We start from the raw sequence: 21,040 nt of genomic DNA on the forward strand, positions 1-21,040 counted from the left end.
CCTGATTGGCCCGGCCCGGCCCGGCCCGGCCTCACCGCGCTGCAGGTCGGCGATCCTCCTCCGAGCCCAGGTAAAGCCTTCCCCGGCACCCGGCTCCCAGCCAGCTCCGGGGCCGCACTGCCGGCGTCTTCTCCTTCCCCACCCTTCCTTCCCTTTTTTTTTCACCTTCTATTCCCAACCCCTTTTTAAAAAAAAAAAAATTGTACTATTCCCCATTTCTTCCCCCTTTTATTTATTTTTTTTTACCTTTCTTTTCCTTTTGTATTGTTCCGTCGTTATATATATTTTCCCTTTGTTTCCCCCCTTTTTATCATTCCCCCCCTTTCTCTCCCTTTTTCTCCCTTTTCATCTTTTTTTTTCCCACCTTTTCCCCTTTTTTCTCTTTCTTTCCCTTCCGCCCCCCTTTTCTCCCCTTTCCTCTTCCCCCCTTCCCACCTTTCCCCCATTTCCCATCCACCCCTTTTCTTCTCTCCGTTTCCCTCTCCCCCAGCTCGGTCCCTGGCAGTGGGCGCACACAGGGATGAGCAGCGGGCTGGTGCTGCGCGCCCCGCTCCCCGACGACTCCTCAGCGTTCACCCCGCTGAAGCCCGTCACCATGTCGGGGGAGCCTGGCGAGGACACCTCCGTCTTTGAGGACATCAAACCGCCTGCTAGGGCCCCGGACAACCCTCCTGACCTGGCACAGGTAAGGTGGAGGCCCCCGGAAGGCTGCTACAGCCTCCAGCTGAAGACCGATAACTGCGTGCATTTGCTTTAATTCTGTTTTGTTCAATTTATATGTGGTTTGATTCTGCTTTTTCTCTTGCTTTTTGGCACCTCAACCGCTTTGCCCGCTCATCCTTTCCCCTCTGTGGCTCTTTCTCCCGGCCGTGTTTGGTTTCATATTTTTCTCCTTCCCTTCTTTGCATTTCTCTGTGCTTCTGTTTTGGAGTTTTGGAGCAGATCTCTGCTCCTGGAATGGGTTTTGCTCGCTGCAGGGAGCACCCAGGGCCCCGCGTCTTTGGGGACACCACAGACACTGGGATTGCATGGTGCAAGGGGAGCATTTTTATGATTATTAATCTTATTTCTGCCTCATGGAAGGAAAAGAATGCACCTGAAAATTCCCCAGCCCACTGTTTTCCCCCCACGCATTCTGGGGATAAAGACCAGGATTTAGGGTGCCAGGGCTTCTCCCTGCCACAAGGCCGTCCTTCCCAATGGGAATCAAGTGGGAGCTGCTGTTCCGGCCTCTTTCCCCAGACACACGGGGCGAGCGGGGCCATGGCTGATGATCCCCGTGTTCCCAGTGCTGCTGTGAGCGGGGCCCCGCGAGGTGGCGGGAGGGCGGCTCCCAGCCCCATGGCTGCCCCATGGGGGCACCTCGTCCCGCTCTGCCCTCTGCCATGGCTTGCCAGCACGGGGCTGGCTATCGGTGCTGCTGGACAAGGCTGTGACCCATCACTGCTCTGGCCCCACAGCATGTCCCAGTGCCCCCCGGAGCCTGCCCACCGCAGTCTCCTTATCTCAGTCCTCTTCCCCATTCCACAAGTCGCTGCTCTAACAAGGGGAGGGGGGCAGCTCTTTGCTGGTGGAAACATTATTTGATCCGTGCTGGGAGGAGATCGGGCATTCATGGAGTTTGCACTTGTTTTGGCCCTTTTCTCAGCCTTGCCAGCTACTATGACCCAAATTACAAAGCGAAAAGAAAGGAGATAGAAAGGTTTTCCCATTCCAGTTTCGACTGGATTGACCAAAAAGAATTTTTCCCTTTAAATCTCAAGAGGCTGGTACCAGAAGGGAGAGAGAGAAGGAAAATAAACAAACCCAAGGTGCATTCGGGGAGGTGTTCCAGGGGAGAAGGAGACTTTCCCACTGCGGCACCCCCACGGCTGGCTGCTGCTGCCAGAGAGGGGGCTGCATCCCTCTGAGCTGGGTTTGCTCTCTGGGCAGCTGAGTGACCTTGCTGCTGAGTGCCCTGAGCCTCTTGGAGCCACCCACGGCTTTCCACCTGCCTTCCTTGGGTGCAAGTGTTGTCTTATGTGGTGCAAACCCTCTGCACTCCTGTGAGAGCTGGTGGAAGTCATGAGAACAGGTCTCTGTGACCCTGGGGATGGTTCTGTATGGCCAGGAGCATGATGGTGGTAGTGTGTCCCTTGGTCCCTGCCAAGCATGTGGGACAGGAGCTGGCTCCTAGTGTGCTTTCCTGCAGCTGGTGAGCAGCACAAGGTGCTGCAGGGGCTCATCACTATGGCTGGATTGCTAAAACAGGGGAGAATGGGGCCTGATAGGGGAGTCCTGTTGTAGCATTTGAGGATGGTTGTGGTGATTCAAAGGGTCACGCTGGTTGCAGATCTTGCAGAGCTGGTGCTGGAGGATCACTTGGGCCTGCTGCAACACTGGGTGAGGTCAGGACCCAATGTAGAAGTGGTTGTGAAGAGAGAACAGAGAAAACACTGCCATGACTGCATGCCCTGGCTGTTAACACCGCCAACCGTGCCCTGGGTTGTACAGAGGCAGCACTGCCACCAGGCGAAGGAAGGGATTGTTCCACTTTGCTCTGCACTGGTGTGTCCTCACCGCGAGGTTTGAGTGCCACAAGATAAGAAGCACATAAAACTATCAGAGAGCATCTAAAGGAGGGCTACAGAGATGAGGAAGGGCCTGGAGGGCACGGTGTGTGATGGTCCCTGGGTCTGTTGGGTCCAGACCAGAGGAGTAGAGCAGAGTCCTTAGGGCAGCTGCAGCTCTCATAGGGAGCAGAGGGCAGCGCTGAGCTTTGCTGTCTGTGACAGCAGTGGGGCCTGAGGAAACGGGATGGAGCTGTGTGAGGGGAAGGGCAGGGGGTCAGGGAATGGGTCTGCCCCAGAGGACAATGGCATGGAACATCCCCAGGGCAATGGGCACGGCCGGAGTTCAAGGAACATCACTCTCAAAACTCCAAATTGGGTTTGGGTATTGGGTGGTTCTGTGTGGAGTGAGGGGTTGGACTCAATGGTCACTGTGAGTCCCCTTCAACTTTGGGATATTCTTTGATTGCCTCCCTTTTCTCTTGTGGGTCTTGTGAGGACCAGGGATGTGCTTTCCTGTTCTTCAGTGACCCAGCGCCCTGCACAGCATGCTTGGAACTGGGGTGATGGGTGCTTAGAGGGGAGTGGAGTCGTCGTGTTGGGATCAACTGGAGCCCACAGCCTCCAGGACGGGCCTGCAGGTCTGCATGTCTGGTGGTCTCTGTGCCTGGCAGGTGTCTGCAGGGCTGCAGGGAACTGAGCTGGCGTGTGCAAAGAGGATGGGCTCATCCCCACGTCCCCGCAAGGAGACCTGTCGGGTTGGTGGTGGGCTCAGCTTAGCCATTACCACTACGGTTTAATTTTGCTGCATGCTCCAGACGCACAGACTCCCTGGTGGTGAGGTGTGGGACGAAGCAGCTTGGCTGAATTTTGAGCTGTGGGAGCACAGTGGCTTTGTGCACGTGGCACAAAGGGCGATTGTTCCGCCGGGACGCTGCGCTCGGCGGGCGGCTGCAGGAGGGGATGCAGCCAGAGGGGCTGCAGGTGTGCTGCTGTCTTCCCTCCTGCTGTTTCCCGGAATGAGGGAGGTTGCAAATCAGCCAGGAAAAGGTGTTTGCTTGTCTCTGACCACTAAAAAGGCAGGTAGGGGAGGGAGGGAGCGAGCAGGGGACTCCGACTCGTAATAAATGCAACGGATTTCCCTTTATCACTCTTCCTGAATGGCTGTGGGAGGCACACGTAGGTTGGAATTACTCACGAAAGTTTAGGGCAGCTCATTTTTGACCGGTGCATCATCCACTACCAAGTTTCCTCTCACAAACCTGTTTGGTCAGCTACCTACGCTACTTTGTTCCCTGGTCCAGTGAGCTCCTTTATCTAACCCATCCACTGCAAATAATCGCACTTACCACCGTCTTGTTAGCTGAGCCCCTTGATTAGAATATTTGCTTTCCTTGTGCTCCATTGGTGAATTGGGTGAGTCACAGGGTACTGTTGGTGTTTGGGGATTGGATAACCAGTGTTTACAATTCAGATGTTCTCAGAACTTGAGCTAGCATGAAAACTCTCAAAAAAACCCCATGGGCTGTTTCCCACATCAAAGAGGCTCAGCCCCTCCAAGCTTAGATTGAAACTCAAACAAAGATTCTTTCATTAAGTTCAGAAATGCTTGGAGAATTCTTTGAAAATTATTTTTTAATTTTTTTTTTAATGTGATGAGAGACCTTCGAATTTCCACCAAGGACAGGATTTGCAAGTATTCAGATGTATTTAATGACCTTGCTCCTTGTAGTATTTCCAGTACTAGCAGGAGAATGGCGAGAGATCGGTCTCATTAGAGTCAGGTCAGATCCTCCAGCCTCCAAAAACGTGGCTCCTTCTTTCTTGTAGGAGTGTAGTCTGTTGTCCATCCACTATCACCCCTGTCATATCTGAGGTGATTTGTTCCACAAAAATGCAGATGCCTGTTCACCAGCCAGCCCAGCCCTTCTTAGCATCCTTGCCTGTACATCAGGTTTTTTTTGCTAGCAGAGGGAGCTAAACAAAAGGGAGGGGTGGGTTAATGCTTTCACTGAAAACCCCTGCAAAGAATGCAAGGTTTGATGGTGTTCACTAATAGGATGGAAATGACTCAAATCTGTTAAATGAAATGGAAAAATTCAGTCACTCCTTTCTGACTGTCCAATCTGTTGTTACTTTAGAGCAGAGCGTTTCATTGTGAGCATCTTCAGTGTTTGGTATTTTGGTGGCTCCGCATCATCCTTTTGGGAGATCATTAGCTTGACTGGCTGTTTGATGTAATCTCTGGGATATCACCTCATGTTTTCCAGGGCCTGGCAAGCCCCATTCTATGAAACGCTCCTGCTGGAGCTTCTGCAGGGCTCAGCACCCTTCTCCATGCGGCCTGTCAGCCTGTGCCCTGATCAGTCTCCCTTAATTAGAGCAATTGGCTATTCGTTTCTATGCGTGGAAAATGTGGAAGAAGAGGGTTTATTCTGAGGGAAGGAAGCTGGAGGACACTCTCTGAGGATTGCTGCTTGAGGACCCTGCTGGCAGCACGGATGCCACGAAATGTGTAGGGCAGCGTGCACACCAGAAAGGACTGCGCTAAGTGTCCTCTCAGTCCGCTGTGATGATACTGGCAGTGTTTACTTGGCCTTGTGACACGCTAGGTGCTGTGCAAGCCCAGAAAAAAGTTGGCCCAAAGACCTACTCACTCGAATACAATGTTTCTACATGCCTTAGGGTTTGTTTTGTTTTGCTAACTGGTTTGGCGAGGAAGTTGAAAGCTGCAGAGATGGTGGGATTTCTGTCTGCACATGAAACCTGACCTTGCTTCTCCCAGACGTGCATGGGGTATTGGGTCTGCTTCGCTCATTGTACGAGGAAGAACAAGCTTTTTGGCCTGTCTTATCACTTGCTGATTGCCAGGAGGACTTCACAAGCCTCAGCAAGCAGCAGATGACTCATTCTGCCTTTGTCAGACCTTGCCCTGGGAACGTGCATCTTTTCTTCTGATTGGAAGAGGCTGGGTGATGAGTATGAGCTTTCTGATGGTTTGAGTGAGGTGGAATGAATCCCACCCATAATCTGGCTGGAGGAAGCTCCCTGTGAGCGCTAACAGCCTCTCCCATCATTGGTTCAGGACCTGCTGGAGAGCTCAAGAACTAGCCTAGTGCCCACTAGCCATGCAGTAGCTAGAAATGGGTGGATAAATTTGTCTGGGCCATTTTTTAGGGACATTTGAGTGCTTCCATCTAGTCAGATTTGGAGGAGAGGAAGTGCTGGAACAGAGTCTGCAACCAGGATGGAGAAATGGTGCTGCAGGTGGGCCAGCTTCTAGCTGAAGAGAGCAGCAGGGGCTGTGTGGCTCTTGGAGGTCAACTTTTGGTTGTATGCCTTAACTGGGGGAACATTTGAACTGCGTGTTTTGCCTGGGGCTGATCTTCCAGGATTTGAAATAGTATTGTATCATTGATCTTTCCAGAAAAGCATCCATACCAAAGTCTATCCAGTGCAGCCTCCAGCAATGTGTGCCCACTTAGGTTGATGGAAAACCTCCAGTTGGCTTTGATGGGCTTGGCCCCAGACTCTGCTGAGCAACAGCGCTTTGGAAAGAGAAAACTGCATACAAAGGCATGACTCACTTTTCAAGAAGGTGTCCTCATGTCATCCCCTCCCATGAAGACACAGTTTCAGAGGGCTGTCCTTCTGCCAGGGCAGAGTAGGGAGCAGTGGGTGAGGAGGGAGCTGCCCCTCTTTCCTACCCACTCTCAGGCTCCATGCAGGCAATTGTTTTGTGCTTGGTAGGTCTGGGAAAGGGAAAATCAGTGTGGGGTTACTCTACTACCGATGTGAGACCTCTCATCCCAACCTAGATCTGTCTAAGGCTAGGTGGACCAGGTGGCTGTGGTGTTCAGTAAGGCCTAGAGATGGTGCAGCAGGGCCAGAGCTTCCTCTAAGGTCGATCGTAGATATTTTTCACTTCATTTAAGCCATTGTTTTTGGAAAGATTTCTGCTCGTGTTCTTAAAGCCCCCTGAAGCTTGGCTGCTCCAAACTGGCCCTCTTCTGGGTACTTGACCTTGGAGCTAGATGACGGTGTTCTGCTTTCTCTGGCCTTTGGGATCACTGACTGTGGTGGCATGGTCTCTGTGATAAATAAGCAAGGTAGACTGCCTTTCAGCGAGTCCTTATCAGTCGTTGGAAGAAAGGAATAGCAAACAGAGTCAGCAAGCCTGCTGGAAACACTGCTGCCTATTGGCTCAGCCGGAGGCCATCTGGCCACATCTGCCTCGATGGCAAATCGTGGGCTTAAGAAAATCCCTCGGTTCCAAGAGGTGATAATTAACTCAGGTAGTTCAACTGCAAGGGCAGAACAGAGCTCCGGAATAACCCTCCAAGGCAGCGTGGCTGAGCTCCAGCTCCAAAATCTGGGAAAAGGGTGCATCCCTGTGGCCTCGTCGTGCTCACAGTGGTGCTCTTGCAAATGGAAAGGTGTGAAATTTCAAAATTGGAAGCTGGTGGGGCAGATCACCTCTGGCAGCCATCTCCACGGGCTCCAGAAAGAGCTTGCACAGAGACTTCAGCTTAGATGCTCGCTTTCCAGGTGGCCCAAGCTCGTGAAGATGAATCTTGCCCCATTGCACCTAATGCTGAATGCTCTAGGGGCAGTGCTACCTCTAGGAGTTGCTCCTCACCTCTTTGGGATGGAGCAATCAGAGGAGCCCACCTGTGGCACCCACTTACCTATGACCAGGGTTTGGCTTTGCTGCCTGCAGTCGTGCTGGGCTGTTTGCAGCAGCTAGGCATTAGGCCCTGTGAACTTGAAAGGAAGAGTCCTGGGGCTTTCTCTACTAATCCTGTTTTGCAGAGAGTTCCAGAAGACTTGAGGAACAAACAGAAAATAACGTTGATCGAGGTCAATATCAAAACCAAATGATCAGAGAAACAAATATTTACCCAAGTCAATATTTAACTAGGGAGACAATAAATGCTGATATTGAACCAAATCTGTATATAAATACGGTCTATTTATAACGTGTCCCTTTAAAGGGGCACTGCCAGGTACTTGCCATGGCTTTTGATTGATGATTATCCTCCCCATTGTTTGCCGATTCCCTTGGAGGCTGGAGTTTCATGCAGGTGCAGGCAGGAGAAACAGACTGCACTACATAATCCCACAGCCTGGCCATCGTTGCCCTTGTCCCATGAATGCTTGGGGAGGTCCCCCCCCAGTTGGGGAGTGGGCAAGGGGTTCAGGGTCGTCACTTTGCAGAGCAGGAGGGGGCTGAGGCCAAGAGGGCTGGAGGATGCCAAAAAATGAAGAAACTCTTTGCTTCTTCCCTCCTCCCCTCCCCCCCAGCTGCTTTCTCTGCCAACTTCATGAGCTCGTTGCCTGTTTAGCAAACATCGATTTCTCTCCTTGTTCCTCTGTGGTGACCACATTTGATGTTTCTATGGCAGTTTGTTATTTATCAACTTCAGATTAGAAAGCATTTAATCATGGGAAAGACATGTCTCACCTCCTGCCTGGTCAGCTGGCTGTGCCTCGCACCTTTTTAACGATGCTTCTGGTTAATCGCTGGCAAAATGGCCTGGTTGGCTCAAGCTCCCATTTTTGTGCGTCCTGCCAAGAAATGTTTGTCTGGGGCTCTGCGTTTATTGATCAGTGTCCTGATAACTACTCAGCCTGCTTCAGATGGGATTGAGATGAGAGATGGGGATCTCCAAGGCAGGAGACTCCTGCAGGGCTTTTGGAAGTCGGTGGTTGGCAGAGTGGGAGGACTTGGGTCTGTTTGCTGGCCGCAGGAGCATCCATTTGAGGGAGAGAAGAAGAGTGGGGAGCCCCTTCCCTCTGCCTGCATGGGTTTTTGCTTTCTTTCCACTGGCAGGTCGAAAAGACCATCCTATATGGTCAGAAATAGATACTGTGACTTTGAGGGGAAAATGCAGAAATTCAGCATTTTTATTGCACTGAAAACTATTCCCTTCCTGGCCAAACTGAAAATCTCAGTTTGGAGGAGATGCCTCTGAAGCATGGAGGTTTTGTTGATGTCTGCTTTGGCTCTGTTTCCCCTTGGCTCTGGTTTTGCTGGAGCTAGTGACCCATGACTCCTGGCACCGTTGTCGGTGCAGTCAGTGAAGCCTGGGGCATGCCCGTCTCCTGACCCTGTGTCTCATCCTCATCTGCAGCAATGCCATTACTAATGCTTACAAGGGAAACTGGATCACTGAGCCCTCCAAAAAGTTGCTGGGCCTTCATCTGGGAGGCCCTGTGTAGTCTTTCTCCATGGTCTTTCTCCATAGAGCCACAGTGGGATGGCTCTTGCAGTATTGAGGTGCACTGAGCGCTGTGGCTGTGTGATTGGCTTAGTTCTCAAAGAGGCAAGAAAATAGTTAATTTTCTGCCTGTGCCTGTCAGATGGGGAGGATGGAACAGGCTGAGTATTTCTGGTCATTCCTGCCTCATGTGAGCCACTGCAGAGTCCTCAGCTGCCCTCCCAGGAGCTTGGCTGAACTGTGCATGTGGTGTTGAAGCTGTTTCTTGCAGGTGATGGGACACAAATCCCCAAAAACCATCATAGCTCTATCCCAGAGGCTTCACCATGAAGCATCTGTTCATGCTTCCAGTCAGCCCATGGGACCAGCAACCCTCCAGCGGTGGCAGATCTTATGTCCCCAGCTCTTTTAGCACCTGTCCTATCAAGGCCACGTGGTTTTGTGGTCTGTCATCAACCTGCAAGAAACATCTTCCATTTGGATGCAGCTCTCAGAATATGTACACCTCACAGGTGGGAAAACTTAGTTGAGTTGGTTTTGCGGGATTGCTTTGAGACAGAGTGAAGCCTATTCTGGTTTCCATCCCTTGCTGCTGTGCATGTCCACCCTATTAAACGTCCACCTATGCTCCTACGGTGAGGAGATGAGGCTTTACCACAATCCTGGAGAAACCTCATGGTTAGGGTGAATGCTAGTGGAGGAGAAGAATGGCACACTGAGAGGCAGCAGCAGCTGTGAGAGAAGGGTGTGGAGTGAAAGTGGGCTGTAGGCTGTTGTTGATCCCGCACACACAGTGTCAGGGCCCTCTCCACCCCTTGGCGAGGATTAAGACAAAAACAGAGCGTGATTGCATGAGCTGGGAACCAGGTTTGCCCCTCCTCCCCTTGCCTGTGATTCTGAAGAGGAAAGCAAGCCAAAAAAACATTGCTGTTGGTGAATAGAGGGAGGGCAGTATCATGGCTGTGTTCCCACCTCCAGGCTGGAGGAAAATGGAGGTTCTCCCAGCTGCTCAGGATGGCTCCCCAGCTCTGGGTAACCTCTGAAGAGAACCACTGGTGAAACCCCAATGGAAATAGGGTACTAGAGAGAACAGTTTAGGAGGCAGGTTTCTACTCATTGTCCCTGCAGCCCTGCTTGTTTCTCCATCAGCCTCTGAAATGCATGTCCTGGGGGTGCTGGCTGGGGCTGCAAGGGTGGAATATGCAGAGGTGTGGGAGGTGGGCTGGCTTCAGGAGGACCTTTCCACTAACACAGCCCTGTCTGTTCCACAGCTGCACCCCATGAGGATGGAACAGCGGATGCCACTCACTCTCGAGGTGAAGAGCTTTCCTTCTTTCTCTCTCTGCTTGTTTCTGCCCCTCTTTGTAAGAGGTACCTGTAAGAGATCCCCCACCCCAGTGCAGGCCATCCAGCAGCCTATTCAGAACAAAGTGGTAAGGACGTGGTGGCATCTCCTTACTCCTTCCTTGAGGTCCTGCCACTAGCAGGGGTGCATTCCCCTGCCTATGGTGCCTCTATCCGTGCTAGCCATCTGGGTGACAGTGAGGCTGTCTCCCCCATTGTGAAAAGCGGTGTAAGCAGCATCTAGAAGGAGACACCTGCATTTGGGATTCTTGAATTGGATCCCACCTAGGCATGACAGGAAGGCATCCCTGCATGTAGTCATCCCAGCTCTTGTGTCAGCTGTGGAATGAAGGGTGGTTTTGGGGTAAAGTGTTAGGTGGGAGGTGCTTAGGTGAATGGTTTGGTGTTAAGTATTTGCTCAATGCCCAGCAAGCAAGGAGCTGCCTAGTGTTGCTAGGTTTTCCTGGGCCACAAACAAATCAAGCGGCTCTTCTGAGGACACCTCTGGGGTCCTGCATGTTCTAGAGCATCACCGGCATCATAGTGATGATCTAAGTTCCAGTAGGGTGGGACCTGCACCCCCACAGTGATTCTGCAGCCAAGGACAGGGCTGAAAGTCTTCCCTGTCCCATCAAAGACGATTTTTCTGCTCTTCTGAGAAGTTGTGCCCTAGCTTTCCCCTGGGGCTGCCTAGGATCAGAAGTGGATTTATGAGACTCCATGGAGTGGGACCAAGCACACCTTGATCTGCAGGTAGAGGTGAGGAGAGAGGGAGGGGAGACACTGGGCAGGGGAAGGCAGTGACAGCAGTTGGACAGATGGATGGTCTCTTAGTGACAATGCAGCCTGGGATCCAAACTTAGAGCCCTTTCTCCACCGAATATACCTGCCTGGCCACCCGCTGCATAAGAACCTATTTGAGTGTGGGGGGGAGACCTTTCCTGGGAACTGAAGGTGAGAAACTCAAATACCGGAGATAAGGGAAGGGCAGAAGTAAAAGGCATCCAGCGCCTTCCCCCTGCTTCACTCCCCCAGCAAGTGGGGCCGTTTCATCGCTCAGGTATGTGCGGCATCTGGAGCCTCCGGTCCCACCCAGGGGTCCAGTTTGGTGCCAGGGTGGGCGCACAAGCAGCACCCAGGGCTCAGCTCTCTGTGTGGCGTGGCTCTCCCATACTGGCAGCTGCAGGGGGGGGCAGAGAAGGGGCCAGGATTTTGGAGCAGCGCCCAAGGATGGGTCCTCTGCTCTGAGCTTCCACTCATGCAGAAGAGGATGTATTGGTGGCATGTACTTGTGTTTGGGTGGAAGCCAGCTTAGTCGTGCATTGCCATTGTGACTTGCAGAGGTGCAAAGGCTCTTTGAATTCTCTGGAAGCACTGGTGATGTGTTTCACTGGAAAGGGCGAGGAAAGTACCTTGGATCCTGTCCAGCTTTGATAAAAGCAATGAACTTACAGCAGAGATGACTTTGGCCTGGTGGCATAGTTCACAGCGGCACAGCCCTCGGCTCAAGCATAATGGGTGTGGGATGGGAGCAGCCTGCACTCCTCAAGTGCATTGTAGGCTCTGCCAGGGAAGCCCTGCAGTTTTGCCAGCTCCTCTACATATCAATGAGTCTATGAGGGCTTTGCAGTCAGCTTGACACAGGGATAACCACATAATTAAAGGCTGTAGCTTTATAGAAGAGCATTAGTGCTTGTGTATTTAACCACAAAGAGCAGAAAGTTGAGTCATCAAATGCCAGGGGATGAGTTTCCTAGTGGGTTGCTCCATCAGGTTGCAGAATTATTGGGCCTGGATCCAGTGGGATGCTGCATCAGGCATGAACTCTGACAAGCAGTGGCTGAGCTATAAGTTCTGTTAGCCTGGTAATCCAGGGCTGTACAACTCGACCAGAGGTTGGCCAAGGGCTGAGTCATTTTACCAAGAGAAGGCAGCAACAGCATGCCTGGCAGTTTCCATTTTAGGCTCACGGTCACATGAAATTTCTGCCAACATCTCTTAGGTTTCTAGCGCTGCTGCCAAAATTGCTCTCGATTAATTGTCTCAATTAATTTTCTCAAAATTGTCCACCCTAGAGTAAAATAAGGATGTCTCAGGTTGCTGAGTTTAAAGCAGGCCGGAGTCGATGTGTCTAGGGTGAGCTACTCCAAACACATCCAGGCTGACTTGGGCAGAGCTCCATGTTTTATCCCATGTCTAGTACTTGATGCTGTCATTTGTGGGACCAAAGAACTGTGCTAAATCACAGAATCACGGAATAGTAGGGGTTGGAAGGGACCTCTGGAGATCATCTAGTTCAGCCACCCTGCTAAAGCAAGTTACTCGGAGTAGGTTATATAGGAAAGTGTCCAGGCAGGTTTTGAATATCTCCAGCCTCATCATTATCAACATGAACTTCTTTCACGACGGCACCCTTGGCCTTGCTCAGCCTTTGGTACCACTGCAGGTAGGTAGGAGGGAAGTGGGACAGAGGACAGGGTGACATCATCTCTGGGAGTCAGAGAGCGAGCTGATTGCTGCAACACCTGATACGTGGGCTTGTAGCTCTCCTGGTTCCCCTCTAGTACACGTTGAACACTGAACTCTGCTCTTCACAAATTCTGTTTCCTGTATTTTTCACCCCAGGGACGTTCTGAAATGGATAAGTACCTCTCCAACCAGATGCCACCCATCCCCATGATACCAGACAAGAAATACCGCCGGGAGAGTGCCTCAGTGGTAGATGAGTTTTTCTCAACGGAGAAACCCACTTCCACGCCTTACAGCGTGAACATCAATGTCATCCTGCCCGACACCACGCACTTACGGACTGGACTTTACCGATCCCCCAAACCCATGACGCCATTCACGCAGATCAAGACGGAACCTGGCACCAGCTTCTCCCAGCCCTGCTCTTCCACATCAGGTTCCACGCAGACCCTGCCTGACTTCACCAGTGTCTTTAGCATGCCCCAGTCAGTGGCAGTCAGCAACATCTTCATCAAGCAGGAGATGCCTTCTGATATCTCGCTATCCAGCAGTTCACAGCAAGCCCAGTTTTACCAGATGCCTCTTGGCAACGGCAATGCTGATCTTACCAACCTGACGCCCTCCTCAAACAGCACCACAGCCATCAACAGCCTCAGTGGTGTCACCATGTCCACAGGTAACGCCATGTCCAGTGTGCTTCACAGACATGTCCAGGCTGGAGGGCCAGTTAAGCAGTACCCACATGTCTCCCAAGGACAGGAAAACTTCAACATCTCAGGGCAGTTCTATTCTGTGCCAGGGGTGAACCTGCCACCTTCACCCCCCAACTCGCAGCCTGGCAGCCCAGAAAATCAACCAGAGCTCATCAACACCATCTCTCCCCCACCATCCTATGAAGCTACTTTTGGACTGAAGCTGGTCCAGTCATCCCAGGTCCCTCCAGTCCCCAGCAGCCTTGGGACCCTCTGCCAAGGGCACACTGTCATGCAGACCCTCAAATATAACAGACGCAACAACCCTGAGCTGGAGAAAAGGAGGATCCACCATTGTGATTACCCAGGTATTTTCACTGTTTTGTCTTGGTTTTGGGATCACTTCTTGGCACAGGGAGACTGCGGGCTGCTTGGAGATTGACCAAGAATCACTCTGTCTGTGTGAAGAAAGGTGACATGGTACTGAGTGGAAAGCCCCAGGGAAGCAAGGTCCTCCCACCACCAAGGCAGTAGAAGAGGCTGGTTCTCTCTGCTCCCATTGATGCATTTTCTCTGCCCTTCCATTTTCCAACTCTGGTAGTTTCCAACAACCTGGCTCTGAGAGGCAGAGGGTGCTATCCAAGCATGGGGATGCTCCCAAAAACCAGCTAACTGCCTTAGGAGTCCACTGTACTCTACGTGGGCAAAAACATGCCTCCTGTCTAACTTTCCATTCCCATCCTCCCATGAGATGTAGCAAACCATCTACTGATTTCCACAAACAACATTTTTAGTCTCTTTATGGCACCCAAATTCTCTTCCTTTGCAAAAATAAAAGAATCATACCCATCAGTGGCCTTAGGTATTGCATCTAGGTGATTCTATGATTCTGACTATCTGACATCATCTATGTTTTGATGAAAGCTGCCACCACGTTTTTGTGATTAGCAGCGTGTGCTGAATTTCTGCCTCCTGCTCACAGCTGTGGGAGATAGGACTGAGGTGGTGTAGATGGACCTTGGCTCTGGGGTGGAGGCTGCTCCTCTGCTTCAGTCAGGTTGGTCAGAGTCATGTCCTTCAGGACACATTACCAAGGTGCAGCTCTCCTACAAGCCAGACTGGCTGCTCCAAGAGTACGGGAGAGAAAGAATGGGGAATCCTCAACCCTAACCTCTTCTTTAGCAAAAGGGGCCAAGCAGGGTCCTGCAGATGGTGAAGAAAGATCATTTTGTTTCCCAGGCTCATACCTTAGGCACTTGCTCACCTCATTTCTACTTAGAGCTTGGCCTGTTTCAGTCTTATTTCCATCAAGGCAAAAGTGCAAACAGAGAGGAGCTGAAATGCAGAGGTTGGCCTTCACTTTCTGAAGCACCTGTTGCAAGCAAATACTGTGACTTCCACAAACTGTGCCACAGCAAAAAAAAAAAAAAAAAAAGAACAAAAAAAAAGGCATTCCCTCTATTGAGTGTTCAGCCTTTTGCCAGATGTTAGCTTTTCTTGGAAGCTGAGAAGGGATAGAGGAAGGGCAAGGTGATGTCCAGGTGGGCTTTCCTCTGCGCAAACTGGCTGTTTGCCCTCCTGCTTGGCTAATGGGGTTGTGGGCCTCAAGGAACTTAGGACAGCCCATCACAATAAAGGGAACTGCCAGAACTGAAAGTGTTGATCAGTCATTTTGGTTTTCATTGTTAGGAGCTTTGCCACTGGAAGGGTATGGTGGCTTTCATGTGTCCTTGCTGATCAGGAGCTGGTAGACCCAGCCAGAAGTACTAACTTCTCCTTTAACTGAATGAACACTCTTTCTTTTAGAGACATCTTTCTCTGAAAAACCAAAAAGTTTTAGCTAAACTGGGCTCCATGGGATGTGCTCAGCTTCTCTGTCCTCTCTCTGCTGGAAGGCTGTGACTGAGCACAGATGTGTGTCTCCAACAAAGGGAGCAGAGATTGGGAACTGTAATGCCCCAGAGCCTTTACGAGCAGTGGTGCTCAAGGGCCTGGGCTGCTGAGAGTTCTGCTGGCATGTGAAAGGTTTGGAAAATGAAAGTCTAACCCAAAACTGCTTGAAGACTGTTGGTGGGAAGAGGTATACAGTGCAGTGCTGGGGGCCTTCAGTGAAATCTTCCTAAGAGCTCAGGCCTTTTTTTGACTCCATCTCACTTGGAGTGATGACTGTTCTTACTGTCTGCAAAGTCCAGTGGGGAGGGATGCTGCTGTGGGCTCTCCAGGATGGCAAACAGTATCTGCAGGTGTGGTGTTAGATTGGTGGCAATGCCAGCGTTGGGAAAATAAACTGTACTTTGCAAGTGAGGGGGAAGTAGCACAAGGTTTTATTAGATGATGTGGAAACATGGAAAGAAAAAATATGACCATGTTGATTAGAAGGGTAATAAAAATTCAAATTTATATTTTAGTATTCATGTCAAAACTAAATGAAGCAGGGCCGTAAAGGCAGCATGAGGAGCTTCTTCAGACCAGGTGAAAGGAAGAATGGGCAGTCATTCACTGAGCGATGTTTGTTTTTGAAACTCTTGCCAAAATCACAGTGTTTCTGCTGAGAGCCTTTCTCTGATTGGTGATGCTAATCTGAAAAATGTGCCACCTCGTGCCTCTTGGGAACCGGCCTCATCATGCCTGCTAAGTCTGTTGCAGAGCCCACTTTCCCTCTCACTTTACCATAGTGGTACCAGTGGCCTCTGGAGCCCAGCTGGCAACTTGTGGTGGTGAATCTGATATTTCCATCCTGCCTGGAAGGCCAGGGAAGTTCTGAAAGCTGGGGTCTGGCTTTATCCCCTGTAGTTCCCAGCACAGTGCTTATGACTGTCACGGTTGTGTAGCAAGAGATGGAGAGTTGTCAGTGTTTGTCTGTGCTGGGGAACAAGCAATGTCTTTAGATATTGCTGAAGCAAAATGGAGATGTCCAGGCTTATTTGCATCCTGCTACTGGGGTGCTTTTCAAGGCCCACTCTGTACTTAATCCCAAACATGAATGTTCTAGGTTTGTTCCAACAAGAGCCCCTTTTTCACTGGGAGGTTGTCTTTGCTGTTTTCACAGGTTGCACGAAAGTGTATACCAAGAGCTCCCACCTGAAGGCACACCAAAGGACTCACACAGGTAAGAGCACCAAATCCTGCCAGCAAACCCTGCCAGCCCTGAGCTGGGGTGGCTGTCAGGACAGCCTGTAGATGCTAATGGTAACAAAAACCCCATGGTTGCACTGGTTTCTGAAAACTTTATGCAGCTCGCTTGCCTTCTGGAGGGATAGTCTAGGACACAGGAAACTCCTAGGAGGTTCTCCCAGTGGGCTGGGAGGAGGAGGTGTTCCCAGTCCTCTGTCACGTGTGGCTTGAAGGATCCTCCTTCCTGATCTCACAAATCCTGGCCAGCTCAGATCCTGCCTAGCCAACAGAAAAATTGCCTATTGGCACGTGGTACATATCTTTGACCTCTGAAGAGGTGTCCACAGCTCCCAGGCTGGATTTTCTGGGCTCATAGTGAGCTCATCTCTTCTGTGAGACTGCTTGCTGCCTAGTGGCCGTCCTCTGGCTGTAGGGTGAGGGTGCTGAGGTGAGGCAAGGGCTGGTGTCCCCGTGCTCCCACCACAGCCAGCTGGCCTGCAGCAGACCCAGCTCACTTGTGCATTCAAGCACAGGTCTCCTCATTAAGGTATTTATTATACCTGAAACTTTATCAGATCACCAGGTAGTCCAGGAACCATCAGTGCCCTCATAAATCTCTTTTATAGGAGGGCTGATCTTTACTGAAAGCAATTAAGCTGGCCCAGAGTTCACTTTTCTTTTTTATGAACAACGAACAAAACCCATCCTGAGGCTGGGAATCAGCTCTTGTACTTGGCTCTGTTCCTTTTCCACCTTATCAGCCCTTCCCACAAGCTGGCCAGAAGACTTTCTTTGTGCATGAGGTTCAGTATTTCTGGGCAGGGAGCAACACGGAAGGGGTGGCACAGACATGCAAGAAGGACATTGTCCCAGCACCGATAAACCTTGGTCACAACGGTGATCTGTGCATGGGGCCACATGAGGGGTCTGTCTCTAAAATTAAATCTCTCTTTTTCCTCTCCTTTTTGGAGCACCACTTAGGGATGCAGCTTATATGAGACCCACGTTGTCCCTACAAACCACGCTATAAAGATGTATCCAGGCAAACTTGGGTGGTTTTTGAACCCAATAAAGTGCAGTCATTTTTCCGTGTTTCCCAGTAACAAGGCAGGAAACCAAGCTTGGTTGCCATCTTCCAGCTCACCTGCTGCAGGAGAAAGGGCAGGGGGCCCAGGAAGTGACCTGAGCCACAAGAGAGCTACCAATGGTTGCCCAAAAATGGGAACCCAAAGTTGAAGGCTACATGCAGGCAAGCTCGGGGTGTGTGCGCTCAGTTTTTGAGATCTGTTCTTTCTGCCAGGAGGGGTTAAGACCGTGGGAGCACACCATTACTCAGGTCTTTTCTTGCAGTTTGTCCGTTGCCATGGGCTGGGCTGTATTCATCTCCTGGAGACACCATTCATTTCCTGGGTGCCATTGTGAGATTAAATATATAACCAATCCGCTCCCCGCCCCCCAGGGCTGGGAATGCCAACTCGGGCCCTTTGTTTGAGCTTGCCCTGCCGTGCTGTCCTGGGAGATGGAGCCAGCTCACGGGACAATGGAAAGCATTTTCCCTCCATTCTGGAGCTCAACCTGGTATTGTTTGAAGCTATAGGGCCTTGGTGGGGTTGACCCAGCCAGGTCACCTGCCTGGACAATGTCTGTGGTTGCACAGTGCAAATCGCGCTTTCACATGCCAGCATGATTGCTGACAGACCCCTGCACCTGCCCTCAAGTATGACTGCAAGTGCTGCCTTTACCCCCCATCAAAAAACACACCGTGTGGAGCCTTTTGGGGAGCGGGATGTCGTCTTAGTGCCCCATCTCCTCCAGATACACCTCTGTGCATTCAACCCTAGAATATTTGGTCTGGTGTGTGCTGGAGGCTGCTCCTTTTGCTACGGCCATGTGTTTTCTGTTTCCCAGCCAAATCCGCAGCCTGTCTGGCAGCAGGGCTGGGGGAGGAACGGGCCGTTTGCTGGTGAGCGTGCCGGAGCACCGTGCACATGCCCATGCATGCACGCTGCGTGCGTGCGTGCCTTCATGCCGCGATGGTGCGCTCAGCAATTGGCCGATGAAACAGTAAATATTTGAGGTCGGGAAAGTCAGCACATTCCCTGAACTCTGCCTGCTTGTTCAGGCTGTTAAGAGTGAGGGCTAATATTTGAGAGCACCACACCCAAGCAGGGAGAGGGCTGCAGCCAGGGTTCAGTGCGGTGGCCAGGAACTGCTGGCGGGCACGGGCTTCTCCAGCCTGGTTCCCAGCTGGCAGAGGGTTGCACAACGCCATTGATTTCGGTTGGGGAATAGGTGTGTGTGGGGGGAGGAGGCATTATGTCATGCCTGATGATCCCAGGAAAACTCAACGTCCAGCTACTGCAGGGCTGGGAAAACTGGGTGGTGGTTTCTAAGATGCAAGGCTCTGAGAAGCCTCTTCTTTCTCATGGTGCTCCCCTTATCCCAAATTAGCAGCAAGAATAGCAATTTTTGGCTTTTTACTCAAAAAGAAAAAGAGCTCTGGAAGATTTGTGCACAGAAATGCTCTGATATCCAACGGGCTTGAGGTACTGACCTCTCATGGCAGTGACCTTTATGAGTGCAGATCATCACTGTGGTCCTGAAGTGGGGCAGCCCCAAGTGTCTTTTAGCCATACTGGAGCAGGAGATGGGCGCAGGGCAAGCTGGGCAGGCAGGTGGCCGTGCTGTTCTCTGCATTCTGATGGTGACCTGTGGCTCTTCCCTGCAGGTGAAAAGCCCTACAAGTGCACCTGGGATGGCTGTGACTGGCGCTTCGCCCGCTCTGACGAGCTGACCCGGCACTACCGCAAGCACACAGGTGCCAAGCCCTTCAAGTGCCTGGCCTGTGGCCGGTGCTTCTCTCGCTCTGACCACCTGGCACTGCACATGAAGCGGCACCAGAACTAGGGACCACCTCCATTGCTATGTCTCCAACGGCAGCTGGGACTCTTCTTCGAGGGAACCTCTCCTCCACTTGTACATAGGAACAACCCTGTGCTTTGATCAACTGGCAGGACAGAAGGTGAATCCCTCCCCCACCATTCCTGGTTTTAAAACAGATACCATTAAAAAAGAATGATAATTACAGACTGATCTTGCCACAAAGCTCCTTGTAACACCAGGGCTATGGGTCTTGGGTGGCAAGGTCTTTCTTCCATCAAACCTGCTATTTATTTGTCTCTTGGAACCAGCTCTCCTTGGCGTCTTGAGCTCTTGGGGATGTTTTGCCCTTCTCAAGGTTGTGCCTTTGGGGAGTCAAAGTATGGCTGGGAAGGCTGGTGGATCAGGGTGTCCCATCAGTTGTGAAATCCTCTTGGACTGCCCCATTTCATGGCCATGATTGGCACTGGTGACATGGAGAAAGAATTGCAGCCTATGGCTGCTTGGGTTGACAGCCCCGGTCCCTGTGGGGGCATAGAAGAAAGTATGAAATACTCACAGAAGGGACAGTGCAGAAGCTGTATCCTGTCGAACCCAGGGCATTTGCCCTGCTTGGATAGATTTTCTGGTTACGTCCGTAGCATTTCTGCTTCCAAGATGAAATGTGATTCCAGATGAATCTGAGGGGACCAGAGTGGGTCTCAAAGCCACGCTGGGGACAGCAGGGAACTCACCTGTGAGCTCTGGCTTCCCAGAACATGCCATGCCTTTCTCCAAAGGGCAGGTTCTGCTTAAGCCTTGACCACATGCATGAGAAACCAGACATCATCCATCACGCTGGGTCTGGGCTGTTGCTGTTTCACCACCATTAGACAAAAGAAAGGGGAAGAAGAACCAAAGAAACATCTTTAAAACAAATTCCGATAAATCCTGCTGTTCAGAATGTGATCATGTTACCTACCTCACTGGTTTCCTGCCCCAAGCTCTGCAAGGTGCCACCCCCCACTTCCTCGAGTGCCATGACGCATAGGGCACGTTGGCTCCCCTTCAAAGCCTGCCAGGGCTTAGGTGTGGGCAGAACAAGGACCAGGCCACGCCAGCTCAACCGGCAGCTGTGGAAGTAATAAATAAATCAGGAACAAATAATGGGCCTGGTGCGTTCAACAGAATGTTGATGTCCCCGCACCCCAGCTTCTCTTTCATTCTTCCTTGAACAAAATTAAGGAACGTGTGAATGGATGCATTTTCTCACCAGGAACTGAACTGCAGCATCTTCAGGCGCATAAATGATCTTTTGCTAACTGCAGCCATGGATGGCTCCAAGCTCTGGTCACGGTCACGTCCTCATGTCCTTACTTTAGCTCTTCCATCATGGCTCGGTGGGGAGCAGTGGCTACAGGGGCCAATGGACTTATCCACGTTTCATCCTCTTGGCTGTGGCGTCTCTGCGTGTGTTGAGGTCTGGTGTGTACAAGTGGTAGAAGCCAACATACTGGGGCAGGTGCTGTTGGTTTCTCCTCTTGCTTCCTTTTGGAGACCCTCAGGACAGAATCAGGGCAAAATGGGCTGAACCTCCTAAACACATGAGTTAAACTACAGGGCACTGGATTGACCAGCTCACTGCATGTGCCATGGGGCTGGTGGTGGGCTCACCCCTCACCTGTCACTCTCCTAGAGGGAGTTCATTGCTCCCCCCTTTTATTTTGGGGACAGAAACCTCCAGACAGCTGCCTCCATTTCTATCTCCTGGGGCCCAAAACCCACATGCTGA

General features: G+C 51.3%; 1 protein-coding gene across 1 annotated transcript; it reads left to right on the forward strand.

Moving 5' to 3' along the window:
• Positions 1-520: 520 nt before the first annotated feature.
• On the forward strand, positions 521-19,296 carry LOC306951448 (Krueppel-like factor 5; the record flags this gene model as incomplete). Its single annotated transcript, XM_079541950.1, has 5 exons — positions 521-685; positions 10,042-10,086; positions 12,740-13,643; positions 16,325-16,384; positions 19,118-19,296. 5 exons carry the CDS (start codon positions 521-523, stop codon positions 19,294-19,296), a joined length of 1,353 nt encoding a protein of 450 aa, XP_079398076.1.
• Between the last annotated feature and the right edge of the window lie 1,744 nt (positions 19,297-21,040).

Source organism: Tetrao urogallus (assembly GCF_951394365.1).
Source record: "Tetrao urogallus genome assembly, chromosome: 13".
Taxonomy (NCBI): Eukaryota; Metazoa; Chordata; class Aves; order Galliformes; family Phasianidae; genus Tetrao; species Tetrao urogallus.